Genomic DNA, 17,645 nt, shown 5'->3' on the forward strand with positions numbered 1-17,645 from the left:
TGTACATATACATGTATATGTATACATATACATCTCTCTCTCTCTCTCTCTCTTTCTGTCTCTCTCTTTCTCTCTTTGTGAAAGTATCTGTCACTACAGTATCGAAATGTGATTGTTTCAGTTAGTGTTTTTGTTTCACTTTTGACACGTAATACTTAAATAGTGGAGGAGATATTATGTTGCCGTGTGCTCGAACTCTGCAAGAAGTGAATAATTTTTTTTTACTAAAACACAACTGGAACCCTAAGTAAGGCATGTGTAAAATTTGAATGAAATTGGTTGCGTAGTTCTCGAGTTTTAGGGATTCACACAGACAGACAGACACACATTCTCATTTTTATATATATAGATATATATATGTATGAATATATATATATACATATATATGTATATACATATATGTATATATATATATATCTATATATATAGATATATAGATAATTATAACAAGGGATTGGTTATACACCTCACCATGCACTGTAGAAATAGACCCCAAAGGCCCTATTACCACCTTAAAATCTCCGAGAATAACACACTATATTGTAGGCGAGCAAGAGAAAAATAATGAATCGACAACTCTGGGTTAACTGCATACAAGAACCCTGTTTCAAGCTTAAAGTAAAAAATATTACCTATTTATATATATATATATATATATAGTGAAGTATATTTGCCATTTAAATGTGGCTGACCCCTAAGGGTGGATGTTACTGTTGCTTTTAGCCCCAGGAGAACATCTCCTCCAGCTGGCTTATCGACACATTGATAAGCCAGCTGGAGGAGATGTTCTCCTGGGGCTAAAAGCAACAGTAACATCCACCCTTAGGGGTCAGCCACATTTAAATGGCAAATATACTTCACTTTATCGTGCAGTTACTGTTAACACCTCGCTCAGAGATTTAACATTGCTTATATATATATATATATATATATATATATGTATATATATATATATATATATATATACTAGCAGTATAACCCGACGTTGTCCGGGTGTGACTTATTACGCCATCTACGATAAGTCTTGCTAGGTGAAAATCAACTAAAAAAGAAAGCCTTGCAACGAAAAAACCCTTATGATGTAAATATGTTCATAATTCGAAAGACGATGAAATTAATAAGCATAGTTGTGTATATGTATATATATTGTAATCTTCCAATACTGAAACACGTGTAGTTCTTTCATATTTAATAAATATAAGTATTAACTAAAGTAGGATATAATTAATGAAGAATATTATATACCCTACTGGTAATTTTGGTTATATCCTTTAAGTATTATTTTGTGATGTGCAAACTGATACCATGAGTTTACTGTGAGATATATTCATTAGGTTATATTTGTATTATCTGAAATAGAATACCTGCATATCGATTAATCCCCCAAAATTGAATGAATATGCTTTGTATATTTATAGATATATAGATATATATATAAATATACGATAAATAAGACCCTGAAGTACAATATGTAGATACATATAGCGCTGAAGGGTTGCACCTGTTTGATTTGGAAATTTGTTTTCCAAAATTTATTACATAAGCACCTACTACACTCTCTGAGTGGTTGGCGTTAGGAAGGGCATCCAGCTGTAGAAACTCTGCCAAATTAGACTGGAGCCTGGTGTTGCCATCCGGTTTCACCAGTCCTCAGTCAAATCGTCCAACCCATGCTAGCATGGAAAGCGGACGTTAAACGATGATGATGATGATGATGATACATATATGTGTATGTGTATGTATATATATATATATATATATATATATATATATATATATATATATATACACTTTACAATGTCGTCCAACTACTGTCTATACTTTGCTCAGAGATTTAATATATATATATATATATTATATATATATATAGATTCATGTATGTATGTATCATCATCATCATTGTTTAACATACACTTTCCACGCTGGCATGGGTTGGATGGTTTGACTGAGGTCTACCACACCAGTGGGCTGCACTAATCTCCAATCTGATCTGGCAATGTTTCTATGGCTGGATGCCCTTCCTAACGTCAACCACTCCGTAAGTGTAGTGGGTGCTTTTTACGTGCCACCAGCATGGGAGCCAGTCAGGAGGCACTGGCATCGACCATGTTCGGATGGTGCTTTTTACATGCCACCAACACAAGAGCCAGTCAAGGGGCACTGGCTCAATAGACATGTGTACATATGTGGTATTGGCAGTTATGATAATGGTGTTGGTGATTATGATGATGATGATGCAGAACACACCCTGAATCAGGTGTGAAATCTAAGGCAAGTATTAGAAAACCTTAACTGTGTGAGGAAATTATAAAAATGTAAATACGTTATTTCTGTGCTGAGGCAACACTTTACAGACCTTTTCACCCTTACAAGGCAATGGTGAACTGAAGGCTAACCAAGATGTTTGCCCACAGCACCACTCAAGGAGATCAGATCCAGACACTTGGTATTTTCTTCTTTCTTTACTGCAGCAGTAATTAAATTTACAACATTGAAGAGTGGTGAGATAGGGGTGGGGTTGTGTTGTTTTCATTTCTTTATTTACCTGCAAGGTGTGTTTTCCAAATTAACAAGATTCGTTATTTTCATTGTTTAATCATTAACCACACAAACAATGTGCCAACCATATATATCTCACTCGCCACCTGCAGCTCACTTTAACAAGTCTTAAGAGGATTAAGGGATTACTTACTAATTACTTTATCTATCTATCTATCTATCCACTCATCTATCTATCTATCTATCTATTTGTCTATCTTTCTGTGCGTCTGTCTCTCTATCTATCTATCTATTTGTTAGTCTATCTGTCTGCCTGTCTGACTATCTATCTATCTGTCTGTCTGTCTACATATTTATCTATTAATCTATCTGTCTGTCTGTCTATTTACATATCTGCCTATCTACATATCTATCTATCAATCTCTCTCTGTATGTATGTATGTACATATCTGTCTGTCTGTCTCACTGTCTGTTTGTCTGACTATCTATTTATTTAAAATACTATTGTTTTTCTTTATAATCTTAATCTTCACTTTCACATCAAATCTCTTATGTTGTTTCCTCCTCTCTCTCTTACACTTGCTTCTCCTCCTCCTCTCTCCTTTAATTTCACTACATTCTATCATACTTTTGTTCCCCCACTCCCACCACTAACCCATCTCACCCTATTTTTACATTCCATTGTCTCTATAACCATAATCAGATCAGACCTCAAACCCTCCTTTTCTTCCTGAACATGTTAATTCAATCATAAATTTTTCATTTACTGTAGTTATCTCCCTTCTTCAGTTACAAATAATTCCCATTGGGTTTTTGTTTCCTTTCTCTATCTGTGATGAAACTTTAAGAAATTAATAATATGCTATAGATGGCTTTCAGTACCTCCCTCGTGCCACTGGCTACATGGAGTTATTTTCTCTTAGTGCCTTTAAACGTGTGTATGTACACATGTGCACTTACACACACAATTTACATATACTCTTTTACACATTTCAGTCATTTGACTGCAGCCATGCTGGAGCACTGCCTTTAGTCGAAGAAATCGACCCCAGAACTTATTCTTTGTAACCCTAGTACTTGTTCTATTGATCTCTTTTGCCAAACCGCAAAGTTTTGGGGACATAAACACACCAACATTGGTTGTCAAGCGATGGTAGGGAGACATACACAGACACAAAGACCCCTTTGTTTCTCCCTCTACGCTACTCTATCTCTTTCTCTTTCTTTTTTCCCCCTCTCGTTCTTCCTCTTTACTACTACGTATCTCGCTTTACCCCTCTCGTTCTTCCTCTGTTACTACTACGTATCTCTTTTTCCCCCTCGTATTTCCTCTCTTTCTCTTTTCCCCTGTTGCTCACCTATTCTTCTACTTCCTCCCTTTGTTTCTCCCGCTACCGGCATGGTCACATGCTTCCGGTCAATAATCCTTTCCTTCCTTGGCTTTCGCCATGCAACGCACGCACCACTTTGTCCCTCTCAAGTTCGTGCCTCATCGCGTTCATAGACACATAATTTTTCTCGTCTGGCCGTAAAGCCTTTTCTGTTTGTTTTCCTGTCTTGTTTTTTGTCCGCCACTACATTCCTCCATGGCTAGATTTAATTTGCGTATGCAAATTTAATCTGCGATCCATGGGACGAGCCGTTTTAACGATGCGTCCTGCCCAAGCTCGTCGAAACGCCGGTGTTAAAACGTGGGTAGCTGATGAAGTAGAATGTTCTCTATGTGGCTCGTGTGTTCTCGTGTACGTTTGTTTGCAATGTCCTGTACCCAGATATGCACCTATACATACAGGTGGATGTCGGTATGCACATACCTGTACGTATATATGCATATACTCATTTACTATTTATTTTTATATATATATATAATCATAAATATATAGGGATTGACAGTAACCTAATTGACGATTCCCTGCCCTGCATATCTATATATATATATTGAAAACTTTAAAATAAAAACAAAACACAAAGGATTCTGCGGTACACGTGTTTCAAGCTTTATAGTTGTTGCATCATTATTGGTGTGTGATATATATATATGTATGTGTGTGTGTGTGATATATATATATATATATATATGTATGTGTGTGATATATATATATATATATATATATATATATATATACATATATATATATATGTGTGTGTGTATGTATGTACATATATATATATATAGAGAGAGAGAGAGTCAGACAGACAGAATATGAAGGGTTTAGTTCTAAATGAATAGGTATGCTGGGTAAGTGCTATAGTTGGTTGACCATTAGGTTCCAAGATCACAGCTAAGGCTGGATCCAGGGATCCGTGTAAGGGTTCTGTTATGGCATGTATATATTATATTAGAGGAAAAATCGAAACTAAGGCAGAACAAGTATCTCAAGTCATTCAGAATAATTTAATTAGGATAAGGTGAATTTGAAGTCTTACAGCTGGTTCTGGGATAACCCTAATAGTTGGTTAGCAGAAATGGTTGTAAGACTTCAAATTCTAAATGACTTGAGATATATATTCAGGGTGATTCAAAAGTCACCATACATAGGAAAAAAATTTTTTTTTTAAAGAAACAGTTAAATAAAAAAAAACTGTTTCTTATAAAAAAAATAAATTGTTCTTATGTATAGTGACTTTTGAATCACCCTGAATATATATATATATATATATATATATATATATATATATATATATATATATATATATATATATATATATATATATATATATATATATGTGTGTGTGTATATATAAGCGAAATCGTCATGGCACCTGTGCCCAGCATCGCCTTCCTGGCACTTGTGCTGGATGGCACGTGTAAAGACATTCGAGCAAGATCGTTGCCAGTGCCGCCAAACTGGCTCCTGTGCAGGTGGCACGTAAAATACACTATTTTGAGCGTGGCCGTAAAAGCACCCACTACACTCTCGGAGTGGTTGGCGTTAGGAAGGGTATCCATTTGTAGAAACTCTGCCAAATCAGATTGGAGCCTGGTGTAACCATCTGGTTTCACCAGTCCACATTTTCTTTTTCACATTTATTATTATTATTGTTGTTGTTGTTGTTATTATTATTATTACCTTTCATCTTTTGGGGGTTAATGAAATAAATACCAACCAAGTAATTACCAGGATCAATATAATTCAACAGCTCCCTTCCTCAAAATTTCAGACTTCGCGCCTATAGTAGAAAGGATTATTATTGTTGTTGTTGTTGTTGTTGAAATATTAATCCATTCAAACATCTGTCTGTGTGTCCCTCACTACAGTTTACAATTGACTAATGTTGTCAGTCAAAGTGACGAGAATGACTCAAGAGCTTAACTGCCAGTGTCTCTGGTAGAGGGCGACACTTAGCAGGATCCACCGTCTTGCACAAGCAACGATAAACCAATCAAACTGAAATCATTGATGTCTTCGGTAAGTATTTGTTTTTCTCTCTCTCTCCCTCTCTCTATCTATCTATCTGTCTGACTGTCTTTTGCTTGCCTATCTGTCTGTCTCTCTGTGTAACTTGAGCTATCTATCTTTCTATCTCTGCATCTATAAAATAATAATTATAATGATAACGAACTTATTGTATACAATGTCCATAACAACTCATCAGAAAAAGTAACCAAAACTGCATCAACAGAATAGGCCCATTCATCTGTCCGTCCGTCTGTCTGTTTGTCCGTCCGTCTGTTTACTATGTATCGACTTCTCTTTCTCTCTTTCTATCTCACTCCATATACCTGTCTATCCGTATTTTGTTTGTTTGTCTATCTATATCTATATGTAACTATATTTATCGCTCTTTCTATCTCTCTATCTATCAGTCTGTTTGTCTGTGTATGTATCTATCTATATCTATCCATGCATCTATCTATTCATTTATCTATCTATCTATCTATCTATCTATCCATCCATTTATTTACTCATCTATCTGTCTATATCTATCTATCTATCTATCCACTTATCTCCCTGTCTACCTATCTATCAGTTTGTTTATCATCTATCTGTCTGTCTGACTCTCTTTTCCTCTTCTATTTCCTTTAACCAATTTTCGAGAAAGTTTCTTCCAGTTTTTTTTTCTTTTCCTCTCTTTATTTATGTTTTTTCTATCAATTTTCTTCCTCTCTTTCTTTCTTGTATTCAGCTCATGTCTCTTATTCCCTCTCTCTCTCTCTATATATATATATATATATTTTTCTCTTTTCTATAATTCTTCATTCTCTTTCATTCTCAGTCTCTTTCCTTCTCCTTTTCTCCTTCCCCTTTCTCACATTTTGCTTCTTTCATTATCCTTTCTATTTTTCCCTCATTCATTCTTTCTCCATCATTTTGTCTTCTTTTTTACTTTAATCTTTTGTTTTTTCCACTCTCCTTTCTATTTTTCTCTCCAAACCTGCCCTGATCGAGCAGACCTAATATATAAGGCTTTCCACTTGTGACCATCCCTACTATTTTCAGGTATGATCTGCCCAGCATGTCCTTCCCTTTTTCAAAACACTAGTATGATATGCAGGCGATTTTAGCTGTTGTTTCTAGGAGGTCAGCTGTTTCAGACGAACTCTGCTCAAGCAGATGTTTGATCAAAATCGTTCCTTTCATGACCATCTCATCTATGAGTCAGACAATGTATCTATCAAACTTTATTATCTAACAGAGTACATTTCTTTAAGATGTTACAGTGTGGTTTGAGGGAAATTTAACATCTATTTCTTGCATGCAGACTGACCACATAAAGCTTGTTTTACATCTCTTATGTTTTATGATAACCTTTAACCATTTTCTTACCAAATTTCTGGTGAAATGCATGACCTTTGTTGTAATTAACGTTGAACATATTGAGGAATTTATTAACATAACTTTGTCATTACTTAGATGGTTTCGGAATAAAAATTAATGTGGAATTTTGATGGAAGATTTTAATTTAGATCACTTTGAAATGGGGAATTTGTATCATGGACAATGGTCATTTAATGACCATTGTCCATGCTGGCAAGGGTTGGACGATTTGACCAGGGCTGGGAAGCTTAGGAGCTGCACCAGACTCCAGTGTGATTTGGCATGGTTTCTACGGATGGATGCCCTTCTTAATGCCAAAAACCTTAAACAAAAAATAAGAAAAATGCTAAAAATCACTGGAATGATAGAAAAGTTTGTATTTTTCTCAAAAGGTAACTTCTTGTGGCTGTCCTAATATTTCATTCTTGAGGCAGTTTTCAAAACATCCTAAGATGGCACCACAAACATTGATTAATCTGGTATAACTTCAGAAGTGTGTATCCCCACCATCTTGACTTTGTTTCCTCATAACCTTTTATCTGTTTCAGTCATTAGACTGTGGCCATGCTGGGGCACAACCTTGAAGAATTTTTTAGTCAAATTAGTTGGCCCCAGGCTTTTTTTTTTTTAAAGGCTGGTACTTATTCTATTACCAAACTCCTAAGTTACAGGGATGTAAACACACCAGCACCGGTTGTCAAGTGGTGGTGGAGGACAAATACAGACACAGAGACACACTTGCATACATATATATATTTTTAGAAAGGAATCCAAAAGCCACACATGCTGACACGCATAAACACACAAAAGCATGCTACTATCTCAGTCTATAAGTAAGTCTTCACCCATTACGATATGAACGAATATTTGCCCTGAAGAGATTTTTACCTTTCAAATGCATAATGTAATCTTAATAGCAAAATATGAACAAAGGTAAGAAATTGAAATTGAAACGTGCGTAGATGATATGAAATTGACTATTATATAAATAAAATGATTTTTTTTCTGTGTTCAAACTCTCCTTCTACCAAATCCACTCACACGCCTTTAGTTGGCCCAAAGCTATAGTAAAAGACACTTGCCCAAGATGCCATGCAGTGGGACTGAACCTGGAACCATGTGGTTAGGAAGCCATTTTAAAAGTATTTGTAGAAAATTTCATTGAAAATATTTATTTTTTAAGTTATGAGGAAACAAAGTTGGATGGGGGTGGGGATGCACAGTTGTGTAGGTATGTTTTATCTCTTGTCAGTTTCTTTCATTAGACTGTGGCCATGCTGGGGCACTTACCTTGAAAGGTTTTATTTGAATGAGTCACTCGCAGGACCTATTTTCTTTAAAGCCTGGTACTTATTCTAGCAGTCTCTTATGTCAAACCACTAAGTTATGGGGATGCAAACAAACCAACACTGGTTATCAAGCAGTGATGGGGGACAAACAAACACAAAGACACAGTCCTATTTCCCAGCACTTTCGACACTTCACACATACACACACACACGCACACACACACACACACACACATCGTTGTTTCTACCTGTCTTAAGACGGCAAGCTGGTAGAATCATTAGGCTGCCTGGCAACTTTACATTCTGAGTTCAAATGCTACTAGGGTCAACTTTGCCTTTCATCCTTTGGGGTCAACAGAAAGAGTACCAATGGAACACTGGGGCCAATACCCTTCATAACCTTTATATATATATATATATATATATATATATATATATATATATATATATATATATAGATAGATAGATAGATAGATGTATGTATGTATATGTGTGTGTGTGTATATATGTGTGTGTGTATATATGTGTGTGTGTATGTATATCATCATCATCATCATCATCATCGTTTAACGTCCGCTTTCCATGCTAGCATGGGTTGGACGATTTGACTGAGGACTGGTGAAACCGGATGGCAACACCAGGCTCCAGTCTGATTTGGCAGAGTTTCTACAGCTGGATGCCCTTCCTAACGCCAACCACTCAGAGAGTGTAGTGGGTGCTTTTACGTGTCACCCGCACGAAAACGGCCACGCTCGAAATGGTGTCTTTTATGTGCCACCCGCACAAGCCAGTCCAGGGGCACTGGCAACGATCTCGCTCGAAAATCCTACAGGAGCCAGTCAGGCGGTACTGGCAACGGCCACGCTCAAAATGGTGCATCTCATGTGCCACCCGCACAAGAACCAGTCCAGGGGCACTGGCAACGATCTTACTTGGCTTGCCGGGTCTTCTCACGCACAGCCCATTTCCAAAGGTCTCGGTCCGTAGTCATCGCCTCGGTGAGGCCCAATGTACGAAGGTCTTGCCTCACCACCTCAGCCCAGGTCTTCCTGGGCCTACCTCTTCCACGGGTTCCCCCAACTGTTAGGGTGTGGCACTTTTTCACGCAGCTATCCTCCTCCATTCTCACCACATGTCCATACCAGCGCAATCGTCTCTCTTGCACGCCACAACTGATGCTTCTAATGTTCAGCTTTTCTCTCAAGATACTTACACTCTGACGGGTATTCACATTGACATTACACATCCAACGGAGCATACTGGCTTCATTCCTTGCGAGCTTACGTATGTCCTCAGCAGTTACAGCCCATGTTTCACTGCCATGTAGCATGGTTGTTCGTACGCATGCGTCATACAGTCTGCCTTTTACTCTGAGTGAGAGTCCCTTTGTCGCCAGCAGGGGTAAGAGCTCTCTAAACTTTGCCCAGGCTATTCTTATTCTAGCAGCTACACTTTCAGCGCACCCACCCCCACTACTAACTTGGTCGCCCAGATAGCGGAAGCTATCGACTACCTCTAGTTTTTCACCCTGGAATGAGATAGAAGTTGTTTCCTGTTTGTTTGCAGTCTTTATTGCACCTGAACATCTGCCACAAACAAAAACTAACTTGCTAGTTAACCTGCCTTTGATGTTGCTGCACCTCTTATGTGTCCATAGCTTGCACCGGGTACATCTTATAGAGTTACTACCTACTCCTTTTCTACATACTGAGCAGGGCCATCTACCTGAAGGGGTTTGTGTTTTATCTACCTTCCTACTTATTAGGATTTTGGTTTTAGCTAGGTTGACTCTAAGGCCCTTCAATTCTAGACCTTGCTTCCACACCTGAAACTTCTCCTCTAGTTCTGATAGTGACTCCGCAATTAGGGCAAGGTCATCAGCATAGAGGAGCTCCCAGGGGCAACCTGTCTTGAACTCCTCTGTGATTGCCTGGAGGACTATAGTAAATAATAGGGGGCTGAGGACGGAACCTTGGTGGACCCCTACCTCTACCCGGAATTCATTGCTGTACTCATTTCCAACCCTCACCTTACTGGCAGCATCTCTGTACATGGCTCGCACAGCTCTCACTAACCATTCTTCTATCCCAAGTTTCCTCATTGACCACCAGATAAGGGATCGGGGGACCCTGTCAAAGGCTTTCTCCATGTCAACGAAAGCCAGGTACAGAGGTTTATCCTTAGCTAGGTATTTCTCTTGCAACTGTCTCACTAGAAATAAGGCATCAGTAGTGCTTTTACCTGGCACGAACCCAAACTGCATCTCATCTAAATTGATTCGCTCCCTAATTAGTTGGGCTATGACCCTCTCTGTAACTTTCATAACCTGATCTAACAGCTTGATGCCTCTGTAATTATTTGTATCTAAAGCGTCCCCTTTACCTTTGTAGCAGTTGACTATGATGCTGCTACACCAGTCATAGGGTATGACTCCTTCGTGTATCACCTGGTTCGTAATACGGGTGACTAGGCTATAGCCAACACTGCCAGATATTTTGAGCATCTCTGCAGTGATTCCTGATGGGCCGGGGGCTTTCCCAGTCTTCATACTCTTAATTGCTTTATCTACCCTGGTACTATCAACTCGGATAGCTGGTCCCTCTATTGGGTCGACATAAGGCAGGCTCTCTTTCTCCCATTCATTCTCTTTATTAAGCAATCTATCGCAGTGGCATCTCCAGACCTCTTTCTTTGCATCCTCATTTAATGCAAGCGTACCATCATCCATGCGAACACATTTCTCTCCTACAACATCACTATTCTCTCTCCTACACTGTCTTGCAACACGAAATACCTCGAGTCTTTGGTCCTCACGGCGCAGAACATTGGCAAATCTTTCCTTATCTGCTTCCCCTCTGGCTAAATAAACCTGTCGCCTAGCCTCCCTTCTGGCACATTGGTACAATTCCCTGCTACCACCGTTCTTCCAGTCCTTCCAAGCTTGTTTCTTTTGTCTAATAGCCCTGTCTACCTCCTTGTTCCACCACCACGTTACTCTGGGTTGGGAGGGGACCTTACACCACCCACAAATCTGGTCAGTGGCTTTCAACAGGTTGTCCCGCAGAAATCTCCAATTGTCTTCCACGTTGTATGATGCTATATCCCCTTCTATTTCGTTAAATGCTTCAAGTAACTTGTCTCTAAGTCTCTGTCCGTTTGCAGGGTCTTTAAGCTTCCACACCCTTCTTCTCCAAGCCTGTCTAATTCTGGGCACCCATTTTGCCTTAATCCCAAAGTCGCTAACTACTAATCTATGTTGTGGGGTACATTCTTCGCCAGGGTAGGTTTTGGCATTTATAAGCCGCCCTCTTTCCCTATTTCTGGCGAGGATGTAGTCGATTTGGCTAGAGTGTCTGCCGGAGCGGTAGGTGACTAGGTGACTGGCGGGTTTCCTGAAGTTGGTATTGCAGACCATAAGATTGGTTGCATCACAGAACTCCAGCAGTCTGGTTCCCTCCTCGTTGCGGGAACCGAAGCCATAGCCTCCATGTATGCCATGGAAGCCCCCAGCACGACGTCCGACATGACCGTTGAAGTCTCCAGCCACAAAGAGAAGGTCCCTGTCACTCGTCGACGAGGTAGTTTGCAAGAGGGTGTCATAGAATTGGTCTTTCAGACCATCTGGTAGCCCAGGTTGAGGTGCATAGGCTGAGATGACAGTAGCTAATCTATGATGAAGCACTAGTCTGATCTTAAGTACTCTGTCACTTACTCTAACGACCTCGATTACCTTATCCACCCATTTCTCCGCTAGAAGTATTCCTACGCCCCCGACCCCGTCAGTGTTCCCTGCCCAGAAAATCTTGTACCTGTGTTCTTTGCCTGTGAGGAACCTTGCAGAACCTCCTCTCCATCTTACTTCCTGGATGCAGCACATATCTACGCATCTCCGTTCAAGCATCTCAACAATTTCACCAGATCTACCTTTCAGCGTACCGACGTTGAGAGTGCCAATCCTAACAGTATGGGTGTTGGGGGTGTGGGCCTGTAACCTGGGAAGGGGAAAAGCAGTGTCGTGTACCTGAAAAGAAAACTTGCAATTGGAAGAATTCATAAGCAAAACAGTACCTACAACCTGCAAACATTTCTCAACCTTAATGCGCTACCCAAAGGTAGGGGAGAGGATGGCCAAGGCCACTAGATGGGTTCCGGGAGACAGCCGAGGTTGACAGGATGACAGAGGAATGAACTTCCGGCGGATGGGGCGGGATGACAGAGGAATGAACTTCCGGTGGAGGGGGTGGGGATGACAGAGGAATGAACTTCCGGTGGAGGGGGTGGGATGACAGAGGAATGAACTTCCGGTGGAGGGGGTGGGATGACAGAGGAATGAACTTCCGGTGGAGGGGGTGGGAGGGCGGGTTACCGCCAGCGAGTAGATAGGGCTCTTAATTGTAGATTTTAAATATTTGAGAGACAACAATGCATAAATCGTAATTTTTTAAAAGAGCAATGAATTCTGGGTGATTAGAATATAACGTAGCATGAATTTAGGAAGCTTAGAAAATGAATAAGCATGAATTTAAGACAACAACTGAATTCAATTGAATTTCATGGAGAGAAACAAGATAAATAATAGGGGGCAAAAACTAAAGCGCAAGGTATTATGAGATGTTTGAGGCCGTAAATAAATAAAAAATCTCTATCTTATCTGCATCTTGGGTATTTCGTCGTAGTATGTCAGCGAGATAATTTAGAATGGGTTTCTCATTTATATATAGCCAGAACCTGAAGACCTTAAGGAAAACTACGAAGGAGAGAGAGGATGGAGGGGTAGACAGAGGCATGGCGGGAGAAAAGATCATCATCATCATCATCATATATATATAAAGAGAGAGAGAGAGAGAGAGGGGGGACCAGTCAAGCAGCACATCACGCTGTAATTCTTGGGCTGAGAAATCAACACTTAAAAGCCATAATTTTAAGGAGCGATAAGAATTTTTGAATAAAGGAAAATGGGTAGTGGTGGGTAATACATATATATATATATATATATATATATATATATATATATATATATATATATATATATATATATATATATCACATATGCTTCCCGACCATCCCAACCATTGGGAAGCTTAAGAATTTGTTTTTTAATGACTTCATTTGTTCCTCTGCATTGCTCTGCTTTGCACTTGATTACACTCAAGCTGTATCTCAGGGTCTCTATCAATCAAATTGGTTCCATGCACACACACAAACACACACACACACACACACATATGCATTCCTGCAAACATACATGCATACACACGTGTGTGTGTGTGTGGCAAACCCTTCCCTTTTATTCCTCCTGCTCTCTGTGTTGCTGTTATACTTGTTATATGTCCTTAATACCGTTAAAGTGGATTTACAACAGACTTAATCCCAGATTAGCAGCCACTACTCAATCAATAGTTGTGCTGTCCTCATTATACAGATTCCTCCCTGCCCTCACACACACACACACACACTGTGTGTGTGTTTAATTTCTGCAGTTATACAAAGTAAGATGTATCTTATATATATATATATGTATGTAAGAATGTATGTGTTTGTGCGTACATCATCATCATCATCATCATCGTCGTTTAACGTCCGCTTTCCATGCTAGCATGGGTTGGACGATTTGACTGAGGACTGGTGAAACCGGATGGCAACACCAGGCTCCAGTCTAATTTGGCAGAGTTTCTACAGCTGGATGCCCTTCCTAAGGCCAACCACTCAGAGAGTGTAGTGGGTGCTTTTACGTGTCACCCGCACGAAAACGGCCACGCTCGAAATGGTGTCTTTTATGTGCCACCCGCACAAGCCAGTCCAGGGGCACTGGCAACGATCTGCGTACATATATATATACTCTTTTACTCTTTTACTTGTTTCAATCATTTGACTGCGGCCATGCTGGAGCACCGCCTTTAGTCAAGCAAATCGACCCCCAGGACTTATTCTTTGGAAGCCTAGTACTTATTCTATCGGTCTCTTTTGCCGAACTGCTAAGTTACGGGGACGTAAACACACCAGCATCGGTTGTCAAGCGATGGTGGGGGGACAAACACAGACACACAGATACACACACACACACACATATATATATACGACAGGCTTCTTTCAGTTTTCGTCTACCAAATGCACTCACAAGGCTTTGGTCGGCCCGAGGCTATAGTAGAAGACACTTACCCAAGGTGCCACACAGTCATTTGACTGTGGCCGTGCTGGAGTTAATCACATGACCTCCTAAGGATTAACCCATTTTGAATCCTTCTTCATGAAGTATTAATTTCAATGAATTTCTGAGTCTGTTGTGATTAAGCTGATTGGTGGTATACTGAGTTTAGCATGATTAAAGTGATTAATAGCATTTTATGATCCCTTATGTACATATTGTTTCCATTTCTTGCTTTTTAAAAAAATTTTTGGCAGGTGGAGGAACCAGAATGGATTTGCGGAGATATGTCAGTGCTGATGATCTTTTACATTTGTATGAAAGAGATAAAACTCCAAGACAAAAGCAATCTACTGGACGGAAATATCGGACTCTACAACGAACTAACGAACATCTTCCTTCACCTCTACTTGATTCTCCAAAAATGAACATGGATTTGACACCGTTGTCTCCATCAAGAACAGCAGAGAATCATAACCTAAGCTCAGCTGTTAAAAGTGCTTACATCAGTAATGAATACCTGAGAATAAGGGATTTCATAAACCGAACTGATCCAGATATATTGCAACAAATTCTTCTCAGGACATTGGAGTACCGTAACTCAAAAGACATTATAGCACTGGGTATAATTTTCCCCCGTAATCATTTCTCGACATACAACAACTACCACTGTGCACGCTGTCACAAACAATATAACCCGATGGACAAAGAGCATTGTTTGTTGCGCCATTCTGTTCAGTATGTTCGTAAAATTCAACAAGATGACAAAGGATCGAATTTTTTCTGTCGTCTCTGTGGTAAAACTTTCTATCTTAAGAATGTCTTCATTTATACAGAGAATATAACCAATCAAAACACTGGTTATTGTTTTGTTGGCCTGCACACCAATGATGCTCGTCTAGTTAGATATGGTGGGGAGGCAAAGACCTGTGAGGAATATGGTTGCGTAGAATTTTACGTGTGAGTCTTTGACACTAACCTTAACCAATGGCACCAGTAAGGTAGCCTCTTCTTCATTGTCTGGCCTGCTAAACATAGCAACAATATATCTTCAAGTCACATCCTACTATCTTGAAAATTAAAAGGAAAGGAAGACCTATTTGATTAATGTGCAATGAGATAAACAGCCTGAAAAGATGGAGGGTCAAGGATAGAAGGCTTTTTTACCATTGGTTATTTTGACGCCTAATTCAGCAGCAGTTTAACAATAACACCAGGGTTATTTTTACAATTGATTCTTGTATTGTATTTTAGTGACCCCTAGGTATCATTCCAAACCCAATAATAGCTTTGACCCCTTAGACTCCAACCCATATTCTAAAAATGAAACCAAATGTTAGCTTTTGAAGTTTTTAATCAGTTGATAAAGTAAATGAAATAGAATATATGAATGTATCAGGGAACACAAAGTCTTTCTGCAGCATTTCACAACTGGGTAGGAAGGGAGGCTTCCATGAATTGAGGGTCCTGCAAGAAATATTACCATACCTTAAACCTTAACTGTAACCCTAACCCTCAAAATCAAAACAATGTGAGTTATATGAAATAAGAGAAGTCAATAGTAAATATTTTTATGTTGTATTCTGACATTTTGGGCTTAAGATTCCTTCTTCAGGAAATCTCCAGAGATTTGGTGTCGTAAGCTGTCTTTTCTACTCTGTAGTGTATGTGTGTGTGTACAGAGGGGCCGCTTTGCATGCACGGGACAGCATTGCTGTAACAGCCAGACAGCTGTGTGCTACTAAGTTCTGTTGTTTATACAGGGTTTGGTTTTGTTGATGATGATGGCTTCTTTTATTCTCAGGTTTCCAACTTTTCATTCCATGATGTCAATTGAAACCTAGATGACTTGAGTATGACATTCCAGTAGGTAATAAGCATACATAATTACGAGTTTTATGAATAGGGTTTCATTGATAGCTGGAACATATTTCAAGAGTTGCCCAAAGTTGGAGAATTCTGACCTTAGAGGGATGCAAAATAAATAAGCAAATAAATGAATAAATAAAAATAATATTTAAAGTTAAACCATTAACCAATAGGGAAACTAAATTACTTCAACAACACTTGCTGTGAGGAACACAATGACCAGTACAACTATAAGAACACCTATAACAACAGCAACAACATCTACATCAAGAATAGCAGCAACACCATCAAGTGAGCATCGAAGTAACCACTAGAACTGCCAGCAATAACAACTAAATCTTCATTAAATTATACCCAACCATCTTATACAAAGAAAGAGCACAAAGAAAATCTAGATACCTTTAGAAGACAGGATGGCTATGGCTGGAATGCATTTTATCATAGAGTGGCTTAATCAGGGTTGACCTGGAGCTAAACAACATCAGTAGCAGCATCCAGTTTATGGGTCAATGAAGGGGCCTCTACATGATCATTTGATCTCCTAGAAATAACGGCCAAATTTCCCATAAATCACATCCTAGAATTACAGTATAGACCTGTGTCACACTCTACTTTAGAAAATCATAAAATTGTGAAACCAGTTAAAGTTCATGTAAATAAATCTTCTTAAAGACTCCAAGTGCATTTTCAACTTCATTTCTTTTTACTTCTATTCATGTATATATATATCTATATACTACTAAAGCTCTGTGAATGCTTCTTGCGTTCTTGTTTGTAATTTAATACAACCAAACCAGCACATAATGGGAAAAAACTCTGAAAGCCCCTGAAATGTGAATACAAACAGAATAAAACAAGTTTCGTGTAAACTGGACCACGAATTCCTGAGATATGCAAAATTTTGGGGTTTGCTTCCACAAATTTAAGCAGTGAAACCTGGAGTTATTTCCCTTTACTGTGAACACCTTTATAAATAGCCAAGCCAGCACAGAATGGAAAAATACTCTGAAAGCAAGACCTGATTGAAATGTGAATACAAATGGAATAAAACAAGTTTCGCTTAAATCAGACTACAGGTTCCCA

At 39.1% G+C, this 17,645-nt stretch overlaps 1 protein-coding gene across 1 annotated transcript; it reads left to right on the forward strand.

Annotated features, from left to right (window-relative positions):
- The first annotated feature begins 5,242 nt into the window (after nt 1-5,242).
- On the forward strand, nt 5,243-17,241 carry LOC106872587 (uncharacterized). Its single transcript, XM_014919621.3, has 2 exons — nt 5,243-5,909; nt 14,951-17,241. The coding sequence occupies exon 2, from the start codon at nt 14,965-14,967 to the stop codon at nt 15,655-15,657; it is 693 nt and encodes a 230-aa protein (XP_014775107.1). The 5' UTR covers nt 5,243-5,909; nt 14,951-14,964; the 3' UTR covers nt 15,658-17,241.
- The last annotated feature ends 404 nt before the right edge of the window (nt 17,242-17,645 follow it).

This window comes from Octopus bimaculoides, chromosome 26 (genome assembly GCF_046866305.1).
Source record: "Octopus bimaculoides isolate indiv1 chromosome 26, ASM4686630v1, whole genome shotgun sequence".
NCBI lineage: Eukaryota > Metazoa > Mollusca > Cephalopoda > Octopoda > Octopodidae > Octopus > Octopus bimaculoides.

Excerpts from the sequence above, each read along its gene's own strand:
- LOC106872587 (XM_014919621.3), top strand. The coding sequence starts at position 14,965 with ATGGATTTGCGGAGATATGTCAGTGCTGATGATCTTTTACATTTGTAT.